This window comes from Fukomys damarensis, unplaced genomic scaffold, assembly GCF_012274545.1.
Source record: "Fukomys damarensis isolate Sample0158 unplaced genomic scaffold, DMR_v1.0_HiC HiC_scaffold_10, whole genome shotgun sequence".
NCBI lineage: Eukaryota > Metazoa > Chordata > Mammalia > Rodentia > Bathyergidae > Fukomys > Fukomys damarensis.
In genome coordinates this window covers 24,622,127-24,647,927 of record NW_022900922.1, presented here as the reverse complement: position 1 = coordinate 24,647,927, position 25,801 = coordinate 24,622,127, and the positions used below count along the sequence as shown (strand labels likewise).

The window sequence follows — 25,801 nt, the reverse complement described above, 5'->3', positions numbered from 1 at the left end:
CTGAACTCTGGTGCCCATGTCTTCATGCGGCCCTTCCCAGCGCCCGGGGCACCGGAGAGGCTCGCCCGCGCCCCGGAGGGGCTGGGAGGCGGGATGCGAGGTAAAGCGCCGACAGCAATAAAACGGCAGGATAGGGAGCTTTTGCCAGGAAGCCTCCCATTCCCACGCCTGGGGGCCGCGGGTCTGCCGAAGGGTCACAGGCTGAGCCAAGCGGGAGCGAAGTTATGAGAGCTCGCGGAGGCTGGGCACAGCCCAGGGCAGAGGCGGGAAGGGCGGGAGGAGCTGCACGTTCGGCGCGGATTATCCGGGCGGTGGGAGTGCGTGGGAACCGCTCCGTCCTGTCGGCTCCTAGGAGAGCGGCTCTTTGGGACTAGAGCGGGGCCCCCGGAACCACCCGGTGCATTCTCTGGTTAATCGGATGAGGAGGCCGGACGGGTGGAAAATTTGTCCCCAGATGAACAGCTTACCTGAAGGCAGAACTGGGCAGGAACTGGTTTTCAAGCCTCATTCCAGTACTCTCTCCGCCCTCCCCCCAAGGTGCGTCCTCTGGGAAGGGGCTTCTTCCCGAGCGGGTCTGGAGGAATGAGCTGCTTGTGGCAGAAATAAGCTCCATGTTCCTTCCCATCGTTTCTACCTTCGAGATTCTGTAAACAGAACTAGGAACTCTAAGGATCCATTCCTTAGGAGGAGTTATCCAAAGATAGGGTCACCTGTAATTCACCATCCCAATCATATTGGAAGCCCGTATTTCCATCCTTCTGGGAGGCTGAGGCAGGAGGATGGCAAGTTCAAGCACAACCATGAGCAGCTTTCTGTCTCAAAAAATAAAAGGGCTGAGGATGTAGCTCACTGCAAAGACCCTGGGCTCAATCTTTGGTATGGTTAAAAATTAATAATAATAATGAAAGGAAATTCGGTTCATCCATTTCTGCAGACACTCTGGCAGGAGCTAGGCACACTGAGGCTTGGGGCCACCTCTCCAGAAGGGCCTTGTTAAAGGCTGAGGCTCTGTTTCAGCAGGCGCTGTAGGGGACATTGTCATGCCAGGTACAGTGCTTGCCACATGCAAAGCACATCTAGCGGCCTTGCAGAGTACAGTTACAAAACAAACCCAAGCCTCTTAAAGGTGGAGACTCCAGGCTAAGTACCAGGTGCCCAGCAGGGGGCCCCACCCAGCTGCCCTCCATCTTTACACCTGGCCCTGCTCTCCACCCCTCAGCTGCTGCTGCCTGCACTCGGCCCCATGAACTGATCTTTCAGCTTTGCTACTGACCCAACTGCCTACCTCCCACACTGCCACCTGTTTTCCCAGGAAATTCCCTGTGGTATACAAAACCCGTTACAGTGTGGTGCCATCCTTTCTCTAGTGCCACTGCCTCTCCCTCATGGACTGTTGTGGCTGCCAGACCAAATGGCTTGCAGTGCTGGCACCTCCAGGCTCCCTCACCCCCAGGTGCCCTTCTCTGTGCTGCTCCCTATCCCTGGGCGCCATCCCTAGGCCCTTTCTCTCAGGCTGGTGAGCACCAATGTCATCCTTCAGTACTGACCAATATCCAGAGCAACTGCCGCACCCCTCCCTTATTCCTTGGTGGATGTTTGCTGAAAGTCCTTTTCCTTGGTAGATTCATGGGCTTCTTGGGAACACTCTGGTCATCTTTGTTATTGCGCACTATTGTTTCCTACTAATGTGTAAGAATATTTTTTCTCCCTTTTTCCCAAAAACACATTCATGTCATTTAACAGCATTGTCGTGCTGTTCTCTTTCCACACACACGTGCATACAATTTATTTATTCATGGCATGATTTCAAGACATCAATAGAAGAAATTTTCCACTCTTGCTGTTTCTTTTCCAGCCATTATCGTTTGTTCAATCTCATGATTATTACTGAAAATGATTTTTTGTATAAAGCAGGAGAAAGTGCTAAAAAGCAGCTGCCCAGCAATGTATATATGAAGTCCCTCTAGATCAAGGCCCTTCCAACCCCCTGGGAGGACTTTTTGGGTTTTTTATGGAATGATCTAAGTAAGATAGAGAATCATCAACCTGCTTGGATTTTTTTAAGTCCTGAGGCTCAAACTCAGGCCCCAGTCCACGCTGAGGAAGATCCTGCCATTGAGCTACATCCCCACCCTTCCACTTTCCTCTTGGCCTTCTGGATCCTTTCTGTATTTGCAGTCTCAGTCTGATCTGCCCTCCAGGGTGACCCTCTAAAATAAAACCAGATGTATCAGCCTTGTGCTGAAAAAAAGTTACCAACACATTAGGGGAGCATGTAACCTACGGTGGAGAATGTAACAACCAAGGCTTGATATCTGGATTCGTCACTTACTAGTTGTGTGGCCTTGGTCATATTCTTTAACCTCTCTGTGCCCCAGTTTCCTCATCTGTAAAATAAAGATAACAGCGATACTTACTTTAGAGAGTTCGTGTGAAGATTGCATTCGTTCAGTTCACATAAGTGGTCAGACCTATGCCTGGCATAAATTATTGCGATGGTGACGATGATGATTATAAAGTCCTCTTTCCTCAGCATGCCATTCCTAGCTGTCCTCCAATTCACCTCAGCCAACCTCTCCCATTTGGTCTCTCCCCACACGCAACATCTAATAGACCTCACCACTTCTCCCCAAGATCCATTCCAGTTCTGTCTCTGTGCTCTGCCTCTCCTCTGTGCTCTCCTTTCAGACCTGCGTCCTCTTCTCAAGGTCACGTGTCAAATCCTCCTCACCTTTCAAAGTGACTCAAGGGGGCTGGTCCCTAAACTCCCTGGACCCCATCCCCCCCTGCCACCATGCTGACGGGTCTCTCCTGATGTTTTCTCCCGTGAGACTGCAAACCGCTTTCTTATATTTATTTGTTTCCAGGTTTGCCTCCCATTTGAGCTGTCATGGCCTAAGGACAGACTCTTTTTTTTATCTTTGTGTCTTTGGTGCTCACTGCTCTGCCTCACGCAGACCAGGCACTAATGAGTATTTCTTGAGTGACTGCACTGCCTCCCCCACCGCCCCCAGCTCCCCAGAGCCCTTAGTGCTCTTGTCTCCTAGTAGCATGACTAGACTAATGACAGTCTATAAGGAGGAAATTCAATATTAAAATAACCTGAAAATAGACTCAGAGTCGACTCATGAATATACTTTCTCTTTCCGTGGCCCAGAACACTTGCCTTGGAAATTTCACCTGGGAAGGGTATGATTATAATTAATTAAACACTCTATAGCTATCGGAATAGTAATGCTTCCACTATTTTCATAAATGCACGGGGCCTTAGAGTTCAGCAGTATCTTTAAAATTAGATGAACATGTTTGCTGGGATGAAATATTTATTTTCTTAGCAGCACAACTTTAAAATATTCTGAATTAAACTTCTTGAGAATTGTCTACAGACTTGCCTTGCACCTTCACCTTATTCTAAAATGGCAAGAAGACACTACAATAAAATAACATGTAATAATACGAAAAACACAGGAAACTTTCCTACTCGGAGAAGTGCTCTTCTTTTATACAAATAACTCAAATTTATTTGCCTATTTTAAGTAGTGGGATGTCCACTTCAATAGGTGATCTCTAAAAATCGTCCCCAGTTTTTCTCTAATATCTGACAAGAAAATTCTTGCTTATTGCCTGTACAAAGGACTACATTACTTTTTTTTTTCCACATTAAAGGTATCGATACATTTAAAGCAAACAATACAGCTACATTTATCATTGGGATCTTGTACCTTTACTTGATACATCTTGGTTCTTGTTTTTTTCCTGTATCCCTGCCCTCCCTTCCTCCCCTTCACCCTTCCCTATTTATAAAGACTTTGTTTCCGTTTTTTTCTTTTCCCTTATTTTCTTTCCCCTCCCCTTCCCACTTCCCCTTTAGCCATTTTCTTCCTATTATACCGTTTGAACTTTATTTACACTTGTAGTTTTCACACCAGAAAAACTATTCGGTATTTACTCAAGTGTGTCCTATTCATTTCACATAAGAACATAGCTTCAGGGTTGGGGATTTAGCTCAGTGGTTCCACTGCTTGCCTCACAAGTGCAAGGACCTGAGTTTAATCCCCAGTACCCCCCAAAAAAAGAATATAGGTTCAATGTACGTCCATTTAGCTATAAATACTTTCTAGTTTCTCATTCTTTATGGCTGAGTAGTACTCCATTTCGTAGAAAAACCACATCTTTATCCAGTCTCCACTTGATGGGCATTTGGGTTGTTTCCAAATTTTAACTATTATGAACTGTGCTGCTATAAACATGGGTGCACATATATCACTGTGATATGATTCTTTTAATTCTTTTGGGAAGATACCCAGCAGAGGAATAGCTGGGTCAAATGGGACTTCTAATCCCAGTTTTTTGCAGTATCTCCATACTGATTCCCACAGTGGTTGCACCTGTCTGCACTCCCGCCAATAATGAAGGGTTCCTATCTCCCCACAACCCCGCCAGCATTTCTTATTGGTTTATTTCTTGATAGCAGTCATTCTTTCTGGGGTGAGGTGGAATCTCAGTGTTGTTTTCATCTGCATCTCTTGAATGTGATGTTGAACATTTTTTCATATATTTATTTGCTATTTTTACTTCTTTGTCTGAGAAATATCTGCTCATTTCAGATGGCCATTTTTGAATCAGGTCTTTAAATTTGAGAGGTCTGATTTTTTGGAGTTCTTTATATATTCTAGATAGTAGTCTGAGGAGTAGCTGTTAAAATTTTTTTCCCACATTGTAGGTTGTCTCTTAGCTCTGTTGGTGGTTTCTCTTGCTCTGCAAAAACTTTTTAATACAATGAGATTCCAGTTGTTGATTCTTTGTGCAAGTTCTCATGCTGCTGAGGATTTGTTTGTAAAGTCTTCTCCTATGCCAATGTCTTTGAGGGTTCTACCCAATTTACTTTACAGTAAGTTTAGTGTTTCTGTTTTGATATTTAAATCTTTAATTCACTTGGATTTTAGTTTACTGCATAGTGAAAGATAGGGATCTAGTTTTAATCTTTGGCAAGTTAAAAGCCCCCGAGGATCAATGGAATAGATTTGAAGATGCAGGCACAACCCCAACCATACTCAGCTAGCTCCTCTTTGGCAAAGGAGCCAACTGTCCTCACTGGAAGAGAGATAGCCTCTTTAATAAGTGGTGCTGGAAAAACTAAATTACTTTTTAAAGTTTAGCTTTTTAAACAATCACATCACAGAGTGTTTTTGGATAGTTGTTATTTCTTATTGCATTTATTAGAATTAAATTTTGAAGGACAAAATCTCCCTATATGTCTATAGACAAATATATTTATTAAATACATTTGCTAATAATTTGATTTAAGAAGCTTTTGGCTCTAGGGAGCCTCAACAAATTATTCCCTCCCAGCTGTTTGGCAAAGATGTTCTTCCAAAAGCTAGTAGAACACATACATAGTATCTCTAGACCAAAAATTTTCAAAAGATTCAGAAAAAAACAAACAGGTAGCACCTGTCTATAGTTAAAAGCAATGCCTTTTTGGGGAATGCTGATGATTTTTATGCATGAGTGTTACCTTGGAGTCCATAATGTTTTAAATCTGTCTAAAATTGATAAAATGTTATGCTTCAAGCACTGCAGTGCAAAATAAAATTGATAGCAAATGTAGAAACATGTTGAATTTGTACTTCTACAACTTCACCGCAAGGAAAAGATGCAATTCTTTCTCATCCCCACCCTCAGTTCCACTTCTCATATAATACAGATAGACTTTCTTTTGGTATGAAAATATAAACTCTGCATGTATAGGTGGGGAAAAAAGGCTGGTGGGCATATCCCCGAGAGGCATAGATTTAATTAAACTGTCCATATAATTTAGACTAGAGAACTATGTCTATTCTCTAGTCTAAATTATCAAACTGAATTAAATTTCCAGGAATGTGTTGCACATTGGTAAGGTATTTGAAAGATTGTCTTCGTCTTCAAAAAGAAGAGCCTTAAATTTCCTCCCTGAATGCTGGTCTACATTATTTTGTGGTAGAACATGGTGTTTTGTCTTCCACAGCTTAAGTTTTGGTTGTTGACAACGTTTAACAGCAGACTATCTCTCAGCTCAAGTGGGCTGAGCTCCTTCCTAAGAACTGGACTCAAGCGACTACATAGGATCACTTGATGAAGTAATTGTTAGGTCATTCAGTGTTGTGGTGTTTAAGTCCGTTCCAATTCACCAGTTACAGAATGTCTTTGTGAAAAGTCATCCACTGAAAACACCCAATTTTGCCTTCAATTCCAATGTGAGCATTTTGTTGTTATTGCTGCTATTCTTGCTGCTTTTGTATTTTTTAAATCAGATAAATTTTCCAGGATCTCCAGTTGGAAATGTTAAGTGACAAAATTAGTCCCTATCTGGAACTCACTGCTGTGCCGGTCTCAAAAAACGATGAATCTACAAAACAAAATGAACCCGTGAAAATGCTTGTCTTACTAACCACTGTGTAAATTGGCTTTTATTAGTTTGAGAACAAGGCAAAGAATGCTCAACATGCTTTGAAGTTTATTTTCAATGTGAATTGTGAGCCTCCCAAAGAAAAAACATGAGCAAGGCTCTCTTTTGCTTTGTTTTATGTATGAAACATGTATCCATGTGTGCATTATATGTTGTAGGTGATATGAGCTATGTTGGATATAAAGACTTTTTCCTGGGTTTGCTTACTCTGCAGGGACTGCTTGGTCAGGGGTGTCTACAAAGAAAAGTGAAAGCAGCGCAGAGGATTGTTGCTCTCAGGCTTTCTTGTGCTGAGTTGAATTTCAGACCTATTGAATTTTTGTTTGGTTGGTTGGTTGTCATATTTCCCATGTCATCGTGAGCCATAGATCTAATGAACACAAAGCAACGTTGGTTTAGCTGCAGTGATCATTTTAGGTAAATACAATAAGGTGCTGTGTAAATCTCCCCTGCGAACATACACAGAGCCCTAATCCAATGGTGAGATCCTGATCATGACCAGCACCCGTCCAAAGCAACTTCTATTTGGCCTCCAAGGAACTTGGCACTTTGAAGTGTGTCTTTCCTGTCCTCTCCTGTCCCTGGGACACAATTCTAGAGAGCGGCCAAATGCGCTTATATTTTTAAACTGTGTGCAATTATTTGAGTTTCTGATCGCTAATTTTTTGTTTGTTTGTTTTTTGTTTTTTGTTTTTTTGGTACCGGGGATCAAACTCGGGTCCTTGTGTTTGCTAAGCAGGCCACCGAACCACTGAGCTAAATCCCCGGCGATCTCTAATTTTTAATCACAATTTCAAATCCAGAAGGGACCTTCTTTCTTCACACTGAACCTCTGCATGTCCCTTATCATTCCTCCCCGTGTTTCAGGACCCACCTTCCTCCCTCGTTTTCACTGCGAAGGTGCTAGTTCATCCTGGGCCACGGCAATAATACTCACTGGCTAACCCGTTCCATTTCGTCTTTTATTCCTTCTACCCCCATAATTTGCACATAACCCACAAGTAATCTTTCTTAACAACATGCATAGTGATTTTATTTCATTTCTGTGGGTAAAAATTCTTCAAAGAAAAAAATTCCTGTTCAATTCAAAATAATCCATCCCTTTTACTTGTAACAAAAGACTTCCTGTTCCCATCTCAGCTGTCTTCTTCAATCTGTCTCCCCAGCACTGGAATCATTCAAGTTCCTGGCTCATAACATGGTCTCATACAGCTGCCTGCGCGCTTTCCCCTCTGTCTGGAAACCCTCCCTCCTTGACCATGGGAAACTGACTTATCAAGACCTCATTCAAGATTCTCTACCCTATAGAACCTTTTGCTATTCCCACAAAGTACAAACTTCTATCCCAGGACAGTGAGATGGTATGACAGAGGGTGACAGTGGACTGCCGAGGCCCTTCAAAGACAGAGCACAGATGACGATGCTTATGTTCTTATCTTTTCTGAGGATACTGAGGAAGCTTCTTGCGGTGCGTGTGTCATAGATGGAGGAAAATGTGATAACGTCCATTGAAATGAGAGGTGGGAAAACTGAAATCCGTGCAGTGACCGAGGGCCGACCCTGGGAGAGAGGGACATGGTAGGAGCATATGAACGGATTCATATCTAAAATCTACTTCTCCAAATAAATGACAGTGCCTTACACTGAAGCAAGTTGGTGAAACTCATTACATTTTTACTTTTCTTCCTTAGTTTTGTAAAGTTTCACATGGAGTAGTTCTGAGATGTCAGTGATTTACTGTGTCACAGGCTAGGTTTATAATCAATGAAACGTCAGCCTGAAGAAGTAAAGACCTTTGAAAAGATAATATGAACTTTTTAAATGGTGCTGTATTTATGCAGAGCCCTCTGAGAACACAGAGTAGTGTTAGAAAATGTACATAGCCTTTTTTCCCATTAAGTTTATTGGTACATTTAAAGCAAACAATACAGTTATGTTCATCATTGGGATCTTGTACCTTTACATGATATATCTTGGTTCTCATTTTTTCCCCTTTCCCCTGCCCATTTTCCCTTATTTCCTTTCCCCTCCCTTTCCCACTTCCCCTTTAGCCATTTTCTTCCTATTTCACACTCTCAATTATGTACATAGCCTTTGAGTCAGTATATCCACATACACCTAGGAATTCTTCTCATGGAACCAGTAGACGGGTCCACACAGAAGTGCATGCACAAATATTATTATCTCAGGACCGTTTATAATATTGAAAAGTTTGAAATAACTTAGTAATGGGTTAAATGAATTATGGTAGTATTACAAAATGAACTACAATGAAATTATTTGTTTGTTTTTTCCGGTACTGGGGATCAAACTCCCACTTGCAAGGCAGGTATGGAGCCAATGAGCAAAATCCCTGGCCCCTACAATGAAATTGTTGAATAAACTTCTCCTTAACATTAGATAGAATGAGACAGATCTAAATCTGATACAATAGGCAATTGTTTATAATATGTTGTTAGTGGAGAAAGAAGTATTTCTGAAATATAATGTTTAATATATGATCTGATCTATATTATTTATTTATTGGTACTAGGGATTGAACTTGGGTCCTTCCACTTGCGAGGCAGACCCCAGAACCACTAAGCTAAAATCCCCAGCCCTGATCTATTTTATTTTTTAAAGCAAGTAAATTGATGAAATACAATGCATACACAACACAATTAACCTGTTTAAAACATGCAAGTGGGTCAGGGATTTAGCTCAGTGGTGCCGTTGCCTCCCTTACAAGCACAAAGTCCTGAGTTCAATGCCCAGTAACCCCCCCAAAAAAAACCCAAAAAACAAAAAACATGTAGTTGACAGCCACCATCTCAATCTAATTTTAGAATTTTTTTTGCTCCCTCTAAAAAAATAAGCCATCCTTATTTTCATCAACTCCCCTTCTATTAGACTCACTCAGCCACTAAATTTATTCCTGCTTCAATAAAATTTTTCCCATTAAGTTTATTGGTACATTTAAAGCAAATAATAGTTACATTTATCATTGGGATCTTGTACCTTTACATGATATATCTTGGTTCTTGATTTTTCCCCTTTCCCCTGCCCTCTCTTCACCCGCTTCACCCTTCCCTATTTACAAAGACTTTGTTTCTATTTTTTCCTTTTTTTCACAATTTTTCTCTTCCCTTATTTCCTTTCCCCTACCATTCCCACTTCCCTTTTAGCCATTTTCTTCCTATTTCACACTCTCAATTATACTATTTGAACCTTATTTATGCTTTTAATTTTTCACACCAGAGAAACTGTTTGGTATTTACTCAAGTGTGTCCTATTTATTTCACTTAAGAATATAGCCTCAATGTGCATCCATTTAGCTATAAATGTCTCTAGTTTCTCATTCTTTATCACTTAATACCCCATTTTACAGAAAAACCACATCTTCTTTATCCAGTCTCCACTTGATGGGCATTTGGGTTGTTTCCAAGTTTTAGCTATTACGAACTGTGCCACTATAAACATGAGTGCGCATATATCACTGTGGTATGATTCTTTTCATTCTTTTGGAAAGATACCCAGCAGAGGGATAGCTGGGTCAAATGGGACCTCTAATCCTAGTTCTCTGAGGTATCTCCATATTGATTTCCACAGCGGTTGCACCAGTCTGCACTCCCACCAACAATGGAAAGAGGTTCCTTTCTCCCCACCTGCTTCTATAAATTTACCCGTTGTGAGCATGAATGATCTTTATGACTGGCTTCTCTCACTTAACATAGTTGTCTATGTTGTACATGTATTTTAACTTTTTTATTTTCAAATAATATTCCTTTATATGATTATATCATATTTCATTCACCTACTCATCAATTAATGGACATTTCAGTTGTTTCCACTTTTTAATATTATGAATGATTATGAACGTTTAGGTTCAAGTTTTGGGGTGAAAATATAATATCATTTTGTTTGGTATATACCTGGGACTGAATTTCCAAGGCATGTGGTTACTATGGTTAACTTTTTTAAGGAACTCTAAAATTATTTTCCAAAGTAGCTGTACCACCTTGTATTCCCACAGCAATGGTTCATGAGGAATCCAGTTTCCCCATACCCTCACCAACACGTGTGTGTGTGTGTGTGTGTGTGTGTGTGTGTGTGCATTCTCCTTGTAATCATCCTGGTGCATGTGAGGCAACTCATTATGGTTTTCATTTCTTATTTACTTAATATCTAATGATGCTGAACATCTTTCCACAGGATTCTTGGCCAATTTCAACTTACTTTTAAAAATTTTTTTATGAACAAATACATTTAGGAGGTAATAACTAAGATGTTGATGGTGGTTATATCTAAAGAGTGGCACTTCCTTCTTCTTGTTTTCTATGTTTCCATGCCAGTTAGGATTCTACCAAAGGAACAGATCCAGATGGATAGATTTACGGATGGATAGATAGATGGAGAGATGGATATATGGATGAATGGATAGAGAGACTAATGTATTACAAGGAAATGGCTTGCGCAATCATGTGCTGGCCAAGAAAGTCCAAAACCTGTAGAATAGGGCATGTGGTCTGAAGGAATAGGCTGGGGAGAAAGCTACAGTTCAGGCAGAATTTCTTCTTCTGCGGGAGAACCTCAGGTCTGCCCTTGAAGCCTTTCAATTGATTGATTGAGAGTTAGTCAGGTAATCAAGGATAATCTCGCACACTTAAAGTCAAAATTGATTGTAGATATAAAATCACATATATAAAACAGCTTCTTGGCAACACCTAGGTTAATGTTTGACTGACTAACAGGCTACTATCTTGACCATCACAGTTTCCGTCTATATTATTTAATTACTTTTGTAATGAATCTCTTACATTTTAATCTGTAAACTCAATATAATCTTATTTTTAAATACTTTTTATGCAATAATACCTTTACTTTTGTACTTGGTGACCACGAGCTTATTTATCATGATATCCTCTAGGAATCTCAAGATAGTAGCTTGAATCTGACACCTGTCAGGTGCTAAAATGAATTAGTAGAACTATATTCGTTTCCTACTCCTACTTTTAAAACTTAACACTAACTTGGTGGCTTAAGACGACACAGATGTCTTCTGGAAGTCAGAAGTCCAAAATAATTAAACTCGGTACAGAGGCTCAAAGGTGTGAACACTTTCCTCTTTGGCTTCTAGAGCTGTTTGCTTTACGCTCCTCAGCTTGTGGTCCTTTTCTCTACTTCAACTCCAGTGCCACAGCATCTTCAAGTCTTTCCCTGCTTCCACCCTCACACCATCTTTTCCTCTTCTCTAACACTTAGGATTGCACTTGGGGCACCTGGATGGCTCCAGATAATCTTGTCGCCTGGAAAAGATTGACTGTCGCACCTGCTAGGTAGATTTGCCATACAACATAACATCTGTGGGCTTCTGGGTGTTCTGTAGCCTAACAGTCACTAGATGCTTACAGAGCAGACCCTGCAGCACTGTTTTCATTCCCCGGGGAATCCGGATTTTCACCACACTGGTCCCTTTTTACAGGCTGATGTCAGGGTGACACCTGTGAGGGAGACCGGAGGGGCACCTCCCAAGGACAGTGTGGACAGTGAAGAGCGTCTGGAGCCACAAGTCCTGATGGGAAATTTACCTGGAACCATTCCAGAAAGTCCTCCATCTCCTACCAATAGAAATAACAAAGTAAATTCAGGTAAAAACTTCTGTTCGTACTGATCTCCACAAAATATAATTTCTCCAAGTATATATTTATATAATATATATTTGGTGGCTTTTTATCACTGCTTTGTGGACCAGAGGGTACTTTAAATGGCAAGATTCTTTTCTTTAAAACAGAATCTCACCTTAGGCCTTCACTATGTGAGTAAATGATGCTAATCATTAGTAATCTTACTGATGAAGCAATTAAAACCATGTTTTTTTTAACTAACATTTCCAAGGTATAAATGGTCCTTGATTTACTTATGATGGAGATAGATCCTGGTAAACATCAATCAAAAATATCCTCAGTTGAAAATGAATTGACAACATGTAATTTATGGAATATCCTACTGTACCTCATCCACACAACACGCTGTACAGTGTGTTGGTCATTTCCCCTTCTGACTGTAGAGCTGACTGGGAGGTGTAGTCACTGACACTGCCCAGCATCCAGAAGATTGGTCCATTTTGTGGGGGAGGGGTGGAATCCAAATCCAAAACTGAATGTGTGGCTTCTACAAGATGCATATGGTTTCCACACCATGATAAAGCCAAAATACTTTAAGGCAAACCATCATTAAGTCTAGGCCCATCTGTATTTCCTTTTTGAAAAGACTTTATTTTTAATAATATCAGATTCAAGGAAAAAAATCAAAGGTGAAAAAAAAATCCAGTGTTCTATATTCTTTGATCCAGATTCCTGCAATGTTAACATGTTACCACAACTGCATGATCATAAACCCTCATCTGCAAGTGTATATACTTTTTATGAGAATTAGTTATACATGTAATGGGATTTTACTTCTAAATAAACCACTGCGTATTTCTTAAAGACAAGAATATTCTTTGCATAGTTGATGTACAATGATCAAAATCGGGAACTTACCACTGATGCAGTACTATTATCTCATTTATAAAACCATTTTCAAATGTTGTCAGTTATATCACAAAAGACCTTTATATGGAAATTTATGATACAGAGTCTGCTCCTGGATCACATTCTTAATTCTTTTACCATGGGCCTTTATTCTTCTTTAATCAAAACAACCCTCAGCTTTTCTTTGATTTTAAAGACCTTGGTATATTTGAAGAGTACAAGCCATTTATTTTGTAGAATGTCCCTCAATTTGGGTTTGCCTGAGATTTAATGATTTGGTTCAGATTAAATATATTTTGGTAAGAATATAAAAAAATGATATTGTACTTTTTAAGTACATACATTTGGAAGTACAGGATATCTACCTTTGACTCTTTTTTTATTCTCATTGAGTTTATTGGTATATTCTAGGTATACAATACAGTTATATTCATCACTGGGATCTTGTACTCTTACATGACAGATCTTGGTTCTCATTTTTCCCCCATACCCCTACCCTCCCTTCACCCCTCCACCCTTCCCTAGTTACAAAGACCTTGTTTCCGTTTTTTCCCTTTCTCATATTTTTTCTTTTCCCTTATTTCCTGTCCTGTACCCCTCCCACTTCCCCTACACCTTTGGCCCTTTTCTTCCTATTTCACATTATGAGTTATACAATTTACCTTTGACTCTTTGTTTGGCTTATAAAAGTTATTTTTATTTTTAGTGCAGTGAAATGTATCCATCTTTTATTATATTTGGATTTTGAGAAAATCAAAAAGCTTCTCCCTGTACCAAGGTTAATGATTTCATCCATATCGTCTAGTATAATTGCACTTTTTATAGTTATACAGAATTTCTAATGACAGAGAAAAAGCTAAGGTAAGCGTAGGAAACAAAATTATGATTATGCTATGATGCCAAATTTTAAAATAAATTAAAGTTTTTAAATAAAATTTTATATTTAACACTGATAATCTGTAGGAAGTGAGCAAATAGGCAGTTTAATTTTACTTTTTGTTCTTTTCGATGTTTTCTAAATTTAATGTGGTAATCATGTGTTACTTTTACAATAAAAACAGAAGCAGAACGTTATTTTTAAGCACTTCCCCAAACACTCCAGTGTCCCATGACAGTGAGTTAAATGATGGTGATGTTCCAGGAATCTCTGTATAGGTCAGCTCCTGTGCCTCTCGCCCCGAATACTTTAGTGGACTTAGAATAATGTGTCAGAATAGCCACAATAATTTCAAGACATCAGTGGCAGATGGCAAACATGATATCCCTTTTAGCAACTCCTAGGAGAGAGGCCCTGGGGTCGAAGGTGCAGCCATTTATGGGACATGTTTGGGAGAACAGGGAGGTGGTGAGACCATGGAGGCTGAAGCAGACAGACTCCCATTCGGTCCTAGGTGACACACAGCACAAGTCTCCTCCAGCAAGTTAATTAGCCTCCATGACTTCAGTGTGTTTGTTGATAAAATCAAGATAATAGTATCTCTGGCAGAGTTACGTTTGAATTAGATGTGATACAGTGTATAACGTCCTTAGTATGGTGGAGGTACCTTAAGGGCTCGGTAAATGGTAATTGTTATCATTTTGATCCTGCCAGAAAGTCTACCTTCTAACAATAGAAAAAAATCATTCTAATTCCTTGAAGCAGATTGAAGGACATTTGTTAAATTTTTCTCCACCGTTTTGAGTTCCTAGTTCACCTGCCTGGGTGATATATTTTACTGTCTGCATGGAGCACTTTAAAATGAGAACTGTTCCTGTTTCAAACACTTGTGTGGGCAGAAGAGCCGGTCTTGAAAAGATCTGCAATGGCAGGAATTTGTTGGCATTATTTGCCGAGGTTAGTTAAAGAAATCTTTTGTAACAGGTAGATTAATGTTCCAAAGTGAGACGTGTCTGACTTGTGGGTGTGCGTGTCTGTGGGTGTGCTGTCTGCCTTCCTAGCACAAATTCAGGGAAGGTGTCTTTGTCACCTTTGAAGTTAGACTTTTTTACTACAAGACTCCATCCACTAAAGACAAGAGAGCTCATTTCTGAGGACTCCACATTACATCATTTTGAACAGGAAAAGCAAAGCTGCCTCTGGACCAACCAGCCAGCACCCTTTATGTTATCATGTGATGACATTCATGTGACTGCTTATTTGATAATTTATAAAACTGGATGATTTGCCCTGAAGATGTTGGCTACAGTTTACAAAGGGTCTCCTATTCATGTTTCAGTGCTCATTTTTAGGATCACTAATAAAAATTTAGCTGATACCCCTCGAACCCTAATTCTGATTTAACTCAAAGACTTTTCAAAGACGCATACTTTTACTTCTGTAGATTGAGCAGATGGTGTAATTGTACACTCACGGTTGCAGAACTGGACGTCTCCTGGCAACATTGTCGTGTTTATTCTTTGTATAGGAGGCATAGAAACCAAACTGCAACTCATAGGAGTCACAAGAATGTCTGAGTCTTAGCTGTAGGTTAGCTTCATAATTAGCAGACAAACTCATGTCACCGCCCCAAGTGCGTTGTTACAACAAAAAAGTGCTACGTAACAGCATGCTGAAGACTTTGGTTATGTTAACATGAGACCTGCTAAGTAAAGAATATATTACATCGATGTGCTTCCTCTGTAACAACCGTAATAATTTGAACTTAAAAGAGTTACTAAGTTTTATAATAGAAACAGATACTAAGATTAAGACTAGGATTTAAGAGAGTAGCATAATTTGTAAGGCATGCGACTGATAAAAATCTTTGTTCTTAATTTTCTCTTTCTTCTTTCTTTTCCTTTGGAAGACCCAGTGACCAATGGATTAATCAATAAACTGCAACCCCTAGAGAATCGAGAACGACAAAAGTCATCAGACATCCTAGAGGAATTAATTGTTCAAGGAATAATACAAAGCCACAGCAAAGTATTTAGAAATGGAGAATCATATGATGTTATGGCAAGTAATTTTGTGATTAACGTTAGCTTATAATTAAAATTAACAACAGAATATGATTGATCATAAGTCATTATTCCCAGCATATGGGAATTACAGTATAGATGACAGCATTTATCTAAGCCACTTTTTTCTTTCATAAATCCCTTCACACCTGACACTCCATCATTCTCTATGGATCCAAGTAGTGCTCTAATCACTAATGATGAATGAATCCAATAAATCATATCTTGGCTTTTACTAAATTTGGGACACAGTAAGCCCCATTGAATAATATACTCTCATTCTTTCAGCATTTTTTATTATGCATTAACCTTTGAGATATAAAATTGAATTTTTATTTATCCAATAAGAAGAAAACAGGCTTTAATGCCAAAGCTACAACAGATATGCTTATATGTTTATACATGCACAGAAACTAAAATGAGGAGATAATATAGCTCTAAAAATCATTATACAGTTTGGTTGCTGTTGTTGTTATTGATTCATCTTGATCAATCTGTCATTGCTTTTTCATAGTGTAATATTTTTCACTCCGACTTTAACTTGTTTAGCCAAAGTCTAGGGATCTAAAGCTTTAAAATAAGTTTCATACCAAGTTGTGAAGGTGATAGCATGTTTTATTGTTTGTCTTTAAGTCAGTGCTCCCAGGTATCACCAGTATTTCTGAGAATATAAACAGAAGAGAGAAGGTGAAATGGAAAAAATGTAAGAAAGCCTTGGGAAAATGAAAGGAAAAGAAGAGGAACAGAAATGGGGGAGATAGAGACAAGAAATCACATCAGAAATTCTATAATTATTAATTACCCCTGTGTTTCAGGGGAAATAGTCAAGGAGTTAAGATCCATTCTTTCTTAAGAACAACAAAAAAGAAGACCTAGAGGAAGTATTTGGGGAAAGAAAAGAAGATTGCCAAACCTTAAGAATACATCAGGCTGCCCGTAATAAGAAGATATGGGAGAAAGGGAATGGTAAAAAATGGATCAGATAGTGAAATGGATCAGTTAGTGGCTAACTCCATCATCATAATGACAATTTACACTTGTACAACACTGTCACAAGCCAAGATATTTTGGGGTACCTGATCATATTTGAAAATACTAGAAGCACTGGTCTTTAATATTAAGAGGGAAAGGATTTTGTTTTCCAGCTGTATGTGAGTCTCTGGGGAACAGAAAAAAAAAATAGATGTGTCCAAAATCAGAAGAGCAGACTAAGTGAGGAGGATGGGTCCCATGACATTCAGGGACTCAGCAGTACTTCCTTACCGGAGGTACAGTGGACACCTTGACACCAATGTCAGTGGGAAGACCCAGTTACCAAAATTGAATGACTTCCGATTTACACCTTGCCAAGGAGCTCATAGGCTACTTAACATGAGCTACACTGCAAAATAAAAGTCTACTAATGACAGCTATGGGCTTGACTTTAGTACATCATTAAGTGAACTACAGGTGAAGATTTTTCATACTATCTAGAAATGAGATGGTCATTAGTAGCACCGTTGAGATATTCTCAAAGGGATTTAAATGTGACAAGTTAACAATAATGCCACAATTCCTTTTCCTTTTTCTTTTTTATTGGCTTTGGTATGGAGCCAGAATCTCTCAACACGATTTGCATCAGGCCAGAGCAGCAACATATAGCTCTTTTTATTTCCTGATGCCATGGTCCTTGACCTGACTGTACATTGGAGTCACTTGGGGAAATTTCAAAACTCCCAGTGTTCAGACTCCATCTTGGCCTTGTGCGTGGGTATGGTGTTGGCTTTTGTGCTTTACCGAGCCCCCTAAGTGTTTCCAGGGAGTAGCTTGGAAGTTTCAACAAATCTATACACAAAATTCTCAAATTAATTATCAAACTGAGAAGGACTAATCCTTTTGAAATCATAGTCCATTCCTTATTCTTTGTGAAAGAGAATTCTAAAATATTCTCTATAAAATAAACATTTCGAGAACAGAGAATGAGATTACACCTTATTCTTCATTTGAGAAGTGCAGAAGAAAAACAATTGCTCAGAGTCATAAAGCCTTTTTTATTCATTTGTATTTGAGAACATAACCGTCAGAAACAGGGGGTCTTTAACTACATTGGTAAAAGTTATGAGACCAATGTAAAAAGACAGAATAAATATGGAAGGACTAAGGGAGAATTTAACAAGATATAGAAATATTAGACTGCTGATGCTAAGAAGTATCTAATACTTAATTTCTATGGAAAAACAGAGAAAATTGATAGAAAAGCCAAAGAGTCAAGGACACAAAAGAGGATGATGTTAAAAAAGAATACCAGTGTCAGCAGTTACTACAATGTGATGAATCCAATCCCATATAAACTTTATTTTTTCTTTGCTCTAAGGAAATATATTTTAAATATAATATCATAGGAAAAGCAGAATAAAGATGAAATTACTTTTTTTTTAAGAAAAGGTTTTGTACATGAACCCAAGAGTCATCTTAAATACAAGCAAACACTGGACATAGATCTATCCCCTACTTAGCCAGGTAATTCTCTCCCATTGGTTTTTGTTTTTTGTCTTGTTTTGTTTTGGTTTTTTGTACCAGGGATCAAACTGGGATCTTTGCACTTGTGAGGCAGTCAGCAGAACCACTGAGCTAAATCCCCAGGTGGGTTTTCATTTAGATGGAAATAGTGTAAAGGATGCAGAAAAGTGAAGGTCCTCCATTCCTTTCCTAAACTAGGACCAACCCCATGAAGAATCTCTTCCTAGAGGTCTGTGGGATTGTCTGTGTCCACAACAGGGCTCCTTTCAACTTTTTTCTTGATTTTTTCCCCCACTCACTTGCTGGTGAGTACTACAACAGTTCCATAGTGCTCTCTGAGTCTAGATCATCAATTTTTAAGTATTTTTATATTAATAGATTTTCTAGTTATTTAAGAGTTAAAATTTTATGTGAGAAATACAATATCAGAAAGCTAAATATCAGATTATTAAATGACTCAGAGTATTATAAAACATTCTAATGAAACTTAAAAGTGACCATATTATATTTTAAATAAGTAGTAGTATAATGAACATGTGTTGATATGTGTATTGGTTGGTATAGACATCTTTAGAGAGATGTGAGAGACTCTCATTTATCCATGTAGATACTGTCGTTTAGGTGTTTTTTTTTTTACCCCAAACTTGTTTCTTCCTACTGATTAGCACCTTCTAAGTCTTTGCATGAGGTTCAGTGAATTCTCTACTAATTCCTCTTGTGTCTGGTCAAAGTTTATTCTGTACCTTGTAATTTTTAGGTAGTTAAACAGTTTGTTCACATCGTGCAAGAATCTCTCACATTATTTGTTGAATCTCATGGGAATTTTTTAAGGAGGAAGTTGAATGAGGTAGGACTAAACAATTCCAGTTAATGGTGACAGTGAACATCTGCCTGTTTCTAGGAGCTTGAAAGAACAAGGATGATCAGATCTTTTGCAGGAATTTTTTGTCTAGTCTATCCACAAGACTCTCATAGAGGACAAAACCATGGTAGGTTCACCCATAGGTCAATAGTTAACTAGGAAATCTCTGAATAATACACTATGGACATAAGACATAATTTATAGATGTTAGGTTGGCTAATTTGTATAAATTATGGCTAGCAGCAAGATATAAATCTTTTTGCAGTATCTTGAAATTGGTAGTTCTCTGATGGTTTTCTTAAATAAAATAATGGTACTGGTAACTTCTCGGCTTTAAGTGGTTGTTGTTTGATTTATACTGGTGGCATCTCCATGAACAATGTGATCATTATTACCATTTTTAAGTGTCAATGTTTGACAAATCATGACTTCATAGAACTCAGCTGTAAAGAATACAGATAAATCTATACAAGTCTATGAATTTTTTCCATAAAATGTCAAACTCAAGAAAGGACAAGAACTGTACAGGTAGCATTAACTTCTCCAGGGGAGGAAGAACATGATTTCACAGGTATCATTTTGAGATAAAGCCACAGGAAGAGTCTACCCAAACCTGAAAATCCAAACTTCCCTCAGAGCTACTATGATCTCATAATTTAGTCAAGGCTCAGAATGCTGTGTAGTCTAAGATTTCTCTATTTGATCTTGGATTACTGTTTAATTTTCTTTTAACTCTCTATGAGTGAACAGCCTCAAAAAAAGTTCTCATACTAATTTCATAGTATCTGTTTAAGCCACCATAACAAGTATGTTCCTCTGTTCAGCAAATGACTTTTGCCAGCCAGAAGCTTAAAAGCCAAATGTCATAAGAATAATACAAAGTGAGGGAGACAGAGAACTTCTTTAATGTAATCTAATTTTCACGTAGTAGAAATTTCACACCACATAAAACCATCTAAAGACTGTAACAGAGCCAAACATCAATAAACATTCTCCTTTTAAGACTTTTTCAGACTCAGATTTTTTAAAGCTGCAAGAAAACTTAGAAGTCCCCTGTTCTCCCACTATGCGACAGTCAAGAAAACCGAATCCTAAAAATGTGGTATCTGTCTCTGGGTACACAGTGGATGCTAGTGGTAGAACCACTTCCGGTTCTGGTTTCCATTCAGATGTCCTCTGGTTCTCCTTCCTTGCATCCTGGTTTTAATTTTGTGGGCTGTCATTGAAAAAGTCACTGGTTTCACCTATGAAAACTAGTTACCCTTACTGAGTGGGTAGCAGACACTTTCTCCTCCCTTAAAAACTTTTGTAAGTACCATTAAGCTTGTTTTAAAAATGAGGTAGCCAAGGCATAGAATTTAACAACTCATGGGTAGTCACTTGCTCCCTATCAAAGTAAGGATTGAAACCCAGATTGGTCTGATTCCCAATCATTTTTTTCCCCTTCTTTGCTAAACTGCCTTTCTTTGTTTGCTTGATTTATTTTCCCAGTATCTACATTATAGTCCAAAGACAGAGTATTCTGGAAATTAAAATGAATATTAATAGCTCCTTTGTCTTTAAAAATATCTTTAGAGAAATCATCTAGAACAATATTGAGTTCATTTTATAATGAAGACTTGTAGTTCATTAAAATCTTCCCCTACTTGTAATAAATCTATGAATAATGACTAGAAGGATGCCAATATTAAATAAAATAAAGAAAGCAAATTGCAGAACCATGTGATATTATCCCATTTAGGTTGTGTTTAGCATTACAGATGTTTAGCATTCCAGACTATCTGGAAAGATACACAACAAACTCTAAAATGTTCATACTGAGGAGTAAGATTGGTAGCCAAGTTGTTAAACAGAGAATTATGTATGCATCATTTTATTTCTTCATCATAGATGTACATTCTAAAAGCTAATTTTAAAAACATGTAAATTAAGACTTTCCTCATAAACCTTTTATAATAACTTTTGTGACTAGAAACTATCATTAGAAAGTCATTATAATGTCTTTGAACTGTCAAAACGACAGTCCTATGAAATGACACTTTTCTACTATCATGAAAATATCTGTAATGTACCAAGAGCAAAGCCCAGAGAAGAGTTATTGCTTCATAACAATGATCTCTGTCAACCTCAAGATCAAAAGTGGGGAAGACTAATCTCTGCCTAAATGAAAGTCATTTGTAGCATGTGAAATATTGTAATATCAATTATTTGTTACTGAATATTATTAATCAATCAAAGTAAAATTTTAAACTTATTGTTTTTTATTTGAACTACAAACATCACTCATTCGCCACCTTTCCATCTTGCATTCCTTCTGAAGATGTTTTTTCTTCTTCTGAGTCCTCGTCCATCCAAGGTCAGAACACCTGGCATTCTAAACACTTTTTATTATGTAATTACCTGATACTTTTAAGCTAGCTGATATATTTTATCTATAGGAATTAATTTCATTGTTACCAGCTTTCAACTTGCTGTGGTTACTTTAATCTGCTAGAAAGTTTAGATTTTTTTAGGATTTACATTTTAAACTGCATTCATTCTACCTCTCTTGACTTTCTCTTCCACCCATGGATACAGTTGTTTCTCCAGTTTAAAAGATTTCTTCTTCCAGGTGGACACAACTGAGAAGCCTCTGAGGAAGCCACCAGCCAGACTGAAGAAACTGAAGATCAAGAAGAATGTGAAGGATTTCACAATGAAGCACATAGAAGAAAAGATGCAGGCTGCGGAGGAGCGCCGAAAGGTAAGCGAGCTCTCAGGCGTAAATCTAAGGAATTCACTGCTTGCTGGTAGGAGCTCATGTTAGACCTTTCCTGTCATTAACTTTAAGACAAATTCATCAGCTTGATGATCTGTGCGTTGCTTATGCTGTACGCTGAGTGTTTGTCCTTTTTAAAAATACCTTTGTGCTGTGGAGGAATGAAGCAGTACCTTAAAGTTGACTGAAAATGACAGTTTCAGCCATACAACTTCAGTAAACGATATCCCGTGACCCTCTACCATTTTGCCAAGAAGCAGCGTTCACCGCTTTCCTCCCTTGGCTTCATTTCGCCTCTCTCTACTTGGCCTCAGAGGCAGCAACTAAACTACTAGACTAAAAACCCCCTGAGGGTCGGCCCTCCAAACTGTTTTCTTCAGTGGGGCCTCCTCAACAAATGTGTGTTACCTGACTGAATAATAAACTAGAAAATCCAGAAATCTTCATGTCAAGCAATAGTAATGAGAACTTACAGTTCCTTGGGCTTTTTTACTTTTCCGTTCTTTACTACTGCTTTCCAGAGTAAAGAAGAAGAAAAAAGAAAAAGGCTACGGAGTGAACGCCTTTTGCCCCCAACTAGTCGTTCAGACTCCACTGAACTGGGGGCAGCTGATGTTCCGTTTGCCAAAGGCCCTCGGACTGAGAGTTCTGCTGAGTCTGCCCCGTCTGGCCTGCAGGCTGGAGAACCCCTGAAGAGGAGGAAGAGTAGAAGTGATGCGACCCCGATGGACAGAAGCTACCCTTACAAAAGTTTTGAGGTCGTGGAGTCAGACGTGTTCTACAATCGAGAAGATGACATATTCTAATAAGCCAGTTTTTGTGAATTTCATAAAAAGGTACTCATACTTCCCAACTGTCACATTGCTAGTGTGTCTTATGCTCTTCGCCCATTCGACCTCACCCATTGGGATTTCTCTGTGAGTTAAGAATGATAAAGTGAGCAGCATGGGCTACATCCTGATGGAGTGAATTAAATGGTCACAAAAATGAAAAAGAAAAGAAGGGTTACGTTTGACCAGCTTAGATATTATAAGGTGGGTAATCTCCCTCAAGGTGGCCTCAGACATTCCTAGACATGGGTAATTTATGAGTCCCTTCCAGCTAACATGAAAATGTTTGTGCCAAATGAGTCCCTCTTTGTCCTTACTCACCTTTGGCTGTGTCCACTGATGGTTGTTTATGACGAATTACATGGATTTGTATTGCGTATTTTAATAATCTGGTTGCTTCTTGTGCTATATATTTAGCTTTGTTTGATTTAAATCTTTGTGCTATCAAGGAACAAAGCAATATCTTGGAGTTGATCAAATTATAGCTTCATCCATATAATTTAAGTAAGCAATATCCAGTTCTCAGAATTATATAAAGTGTAGAGCTTTCTTTGTATTGAAAGAGAACTTCAACTGGGGCCACAGTAGGAGGGTGTGAGGGGGCTGAGAGAGTGCACCCTGGTACCTGTTCCTCTTTTCTCCATCAGCACTCAGACCTGAGAAGTTTGCTGCCCTCATTATGGGAATTCTAACTTGCTTCCCCTGATACACACTTACCATCCACATCCAATTAATGATTGGTCTTAGGGGTCTACATTCTGAAGACCTCTTGCATCCTTTTTTCTACTTGTCTCCCGTCACTACCTACCTCATCCTCCACCACACAATTGGATTACAATAATTCTCTCAATTTTATACAATTGTGGTTTGTTGAAGACCCCTTACTCACCATCCTCTTTGTCAAGATGGAATCTGGACTCCTTCTTGAAGGTAAGGATCTCAAATTCTACAGTTCACCCAGCCTGACTGTCTTCTAGCTCCTCAAACTCAGCACACTCTCTGTAGTCTCTGGGCCTTTGCACATGCTGTTCCCTCTTTCCTCTTTGCCCTTCTTGTTATTTAACCTATGGCTTCTCAGGCTTTTTTTTTTTTTTTAATGTCTCGACTCAATCATTTCCCCCAGTTTTCCTGTCCAGGTCTCTCATAGTCTCCTCTGTCTGTCATCCTGGAAAATGATGCCTTGTGTTCCTCTCTTCCCTCTAGAATTTTAGACTTCTGGGCCAATGGGTATGATGGTGATGGGGGAGGCAGTTATTGCAGAACCAAAACATTTGAGTCAGAGTCCACTTCTTGCAGTGTGACTTTGGAAAGGCAGATAGACTCTCTGCATCTCGGTCACCTTATATCAATTTGGGATAGTCACCACCACAGAGTTGCATCAAATGAAATCACACATTTAAAAATACTGTATAAACTAGAATACACCACAATGTATATAGGACAGTAGATAAATAAAACCCCTTGTGAACAATATTATGTCTTCTGTCATTCATTGGGTATCTCTAAAATGTACCCACAGTGGCTTATGCCAATCTTATGAAATATTAGAGCAGCTAAAACAATTACACTAAAGAACTTAGAAGATCTGAGTATCATTCATGTATCTGCAGATGATATTTTAATTATAATGAAGAATAGTTAATACAAATGTACAGTATTTGTAAATTAAATTTCTAAATTTCATAAATATTGAAATACTCTCTCTTACATCTTGATATGGCTTAAATAACATGTGGGTTGGGTAAAACTATATACCATAAGGTTTTGGTATCTGAGGGTTCTTCAAGGAATCTACCAATGGTGGATTGAAATGTTAAAAGAGCTGAGCATGGTGGCACATACTCCTGTAATCCCAGCACTCGGGAGGCTGAGGCAGGAGGATCATTGTGAGTTCCAGACCAGCCTGGGCTACATAGTGAGTTCCAGGTCAGTCTCAACTACAGAGTGAGACCCTGTCTCAAAAAACCAAAAAAGAAGTTAAAAGAATAATAACTGTACTGAACATGTATGGACTTTTTTCTTGTTATTATTTGCTATAGAATATTATAATAATTATTTACATAGGTCTTATAAGAAATATTTTATTTTTCCTATGATCTTTTACCTTCCTCCCTCCTTTTCTTTCTTCCTTCCTTTCTTCCTCTCTCCCTTCCTTCTTTTCTTTTCCTCTTTCTTTTTTCTGTTTATTTTTCTTTCTTTTCAAAGGATGATTTAAATCGAAAAATAATCAAAAAGAAAAATTGAGCTTCCTAAAATAGAGCCTCTGAGGTCATGCTCATTTTATCTATTGAAGTAACACACCTGCTTTCTCATTCGTAAACCATAAACTATTGGACAGCACCAGAATATTCCCACTAAAATCCAGTCACAACCCTTTGATACTAATACTTTGATAGAGGTACTTTAATATTAATAATCCTCTAACTTTGGTTGGGAGGAAGAAATTTACGGCCAGCTCATATTGAAAGTAATATATATAAAGCAATATTCAAGAGTTATATTTTAAATATTTCACATATTTAAAACACTCAGGTTAAAGCATTTAAGACCTTTAGGTTAGTAGTGAAAGTGATTTTGTAATCACTGGGACAAAAATAGAATGTGTCATAGAGTGTTGCTATAGTGACTACCGGTAATTTACAATGGTGCCTATTTTGGTTTCTGTTATTCCATTACCGTAAATAGCTAGTATTTGGAGGAATAATTATACAGTAAATACTGCATCCTACAGATGTCTACTGCTAAATTGTGTCAGCAGATAGATCACTTTTGTGTCACATAATCTGTATACGCAACACTCTCAGATAGGAACAGTGACACTGTGTCCTAGGTGGGCCAATAAAGGACATTATTTTAAAATAAACTAGGGGAGATGCTGGTTATACTCTCTCTGCATCACTTGTGCTTGCTTTCACAAAACAGTAGCTGCCTCTTTGGTTTTTTAATCACATG

General features: G+C 38.6%; 1 protein-coding gene across 1 annotated transcript; it reads left to right on the top strand.

Moving 5' to 3' along the window:
- Positions 1 to 16: 16 nt before the first annotated feature.
- Positions 17 to 24,304, top strand: Stmnd1 (stathmin domain containing 1). The gene is made up of 5 exons (XM_033761785.1): positions 17 to 100; positions 11,910 to 12,075; positions 15,747 to 15,898; positions 21,873 to 22,004; positions 22,541 to 24,304. Exons 1-5 carry the CDS (start codon positions 17 to 19, stop codon positions 22,823 to 22,825), a joined length of 819 nt encoding a protein of 272 aa, XP_033617676.1. The 3' UTR covers positions 22,826 to 24,304.
- The last annotated feature ends 1,497 nt before the right edge of the window (positions 24,305 to 25,801 follow it).

Coding starts and splice junctions, on each gene's coding strand:
- Stmnd1 (XM_033761785.1), top strand. CDS start 17: ATGTCTTCATGCGGCCCTTCCCAGCGCCCGGGGCACCGGAGAGGCTCG. Junction 12,076..15,746: donor AAATAACAAAGTAAATTCAG/GTAAAAACTTCT, acceptor TTCCTTTGGAAG/ACCCAGTGACCAATGGATTA. Junction 15,899..21,872: donor GAGAATCATATGATGTTATG/GCAAGTAATTTT, acceptor TTCTTCTTCCAG/GTGGACACAACTGAGAAGCC.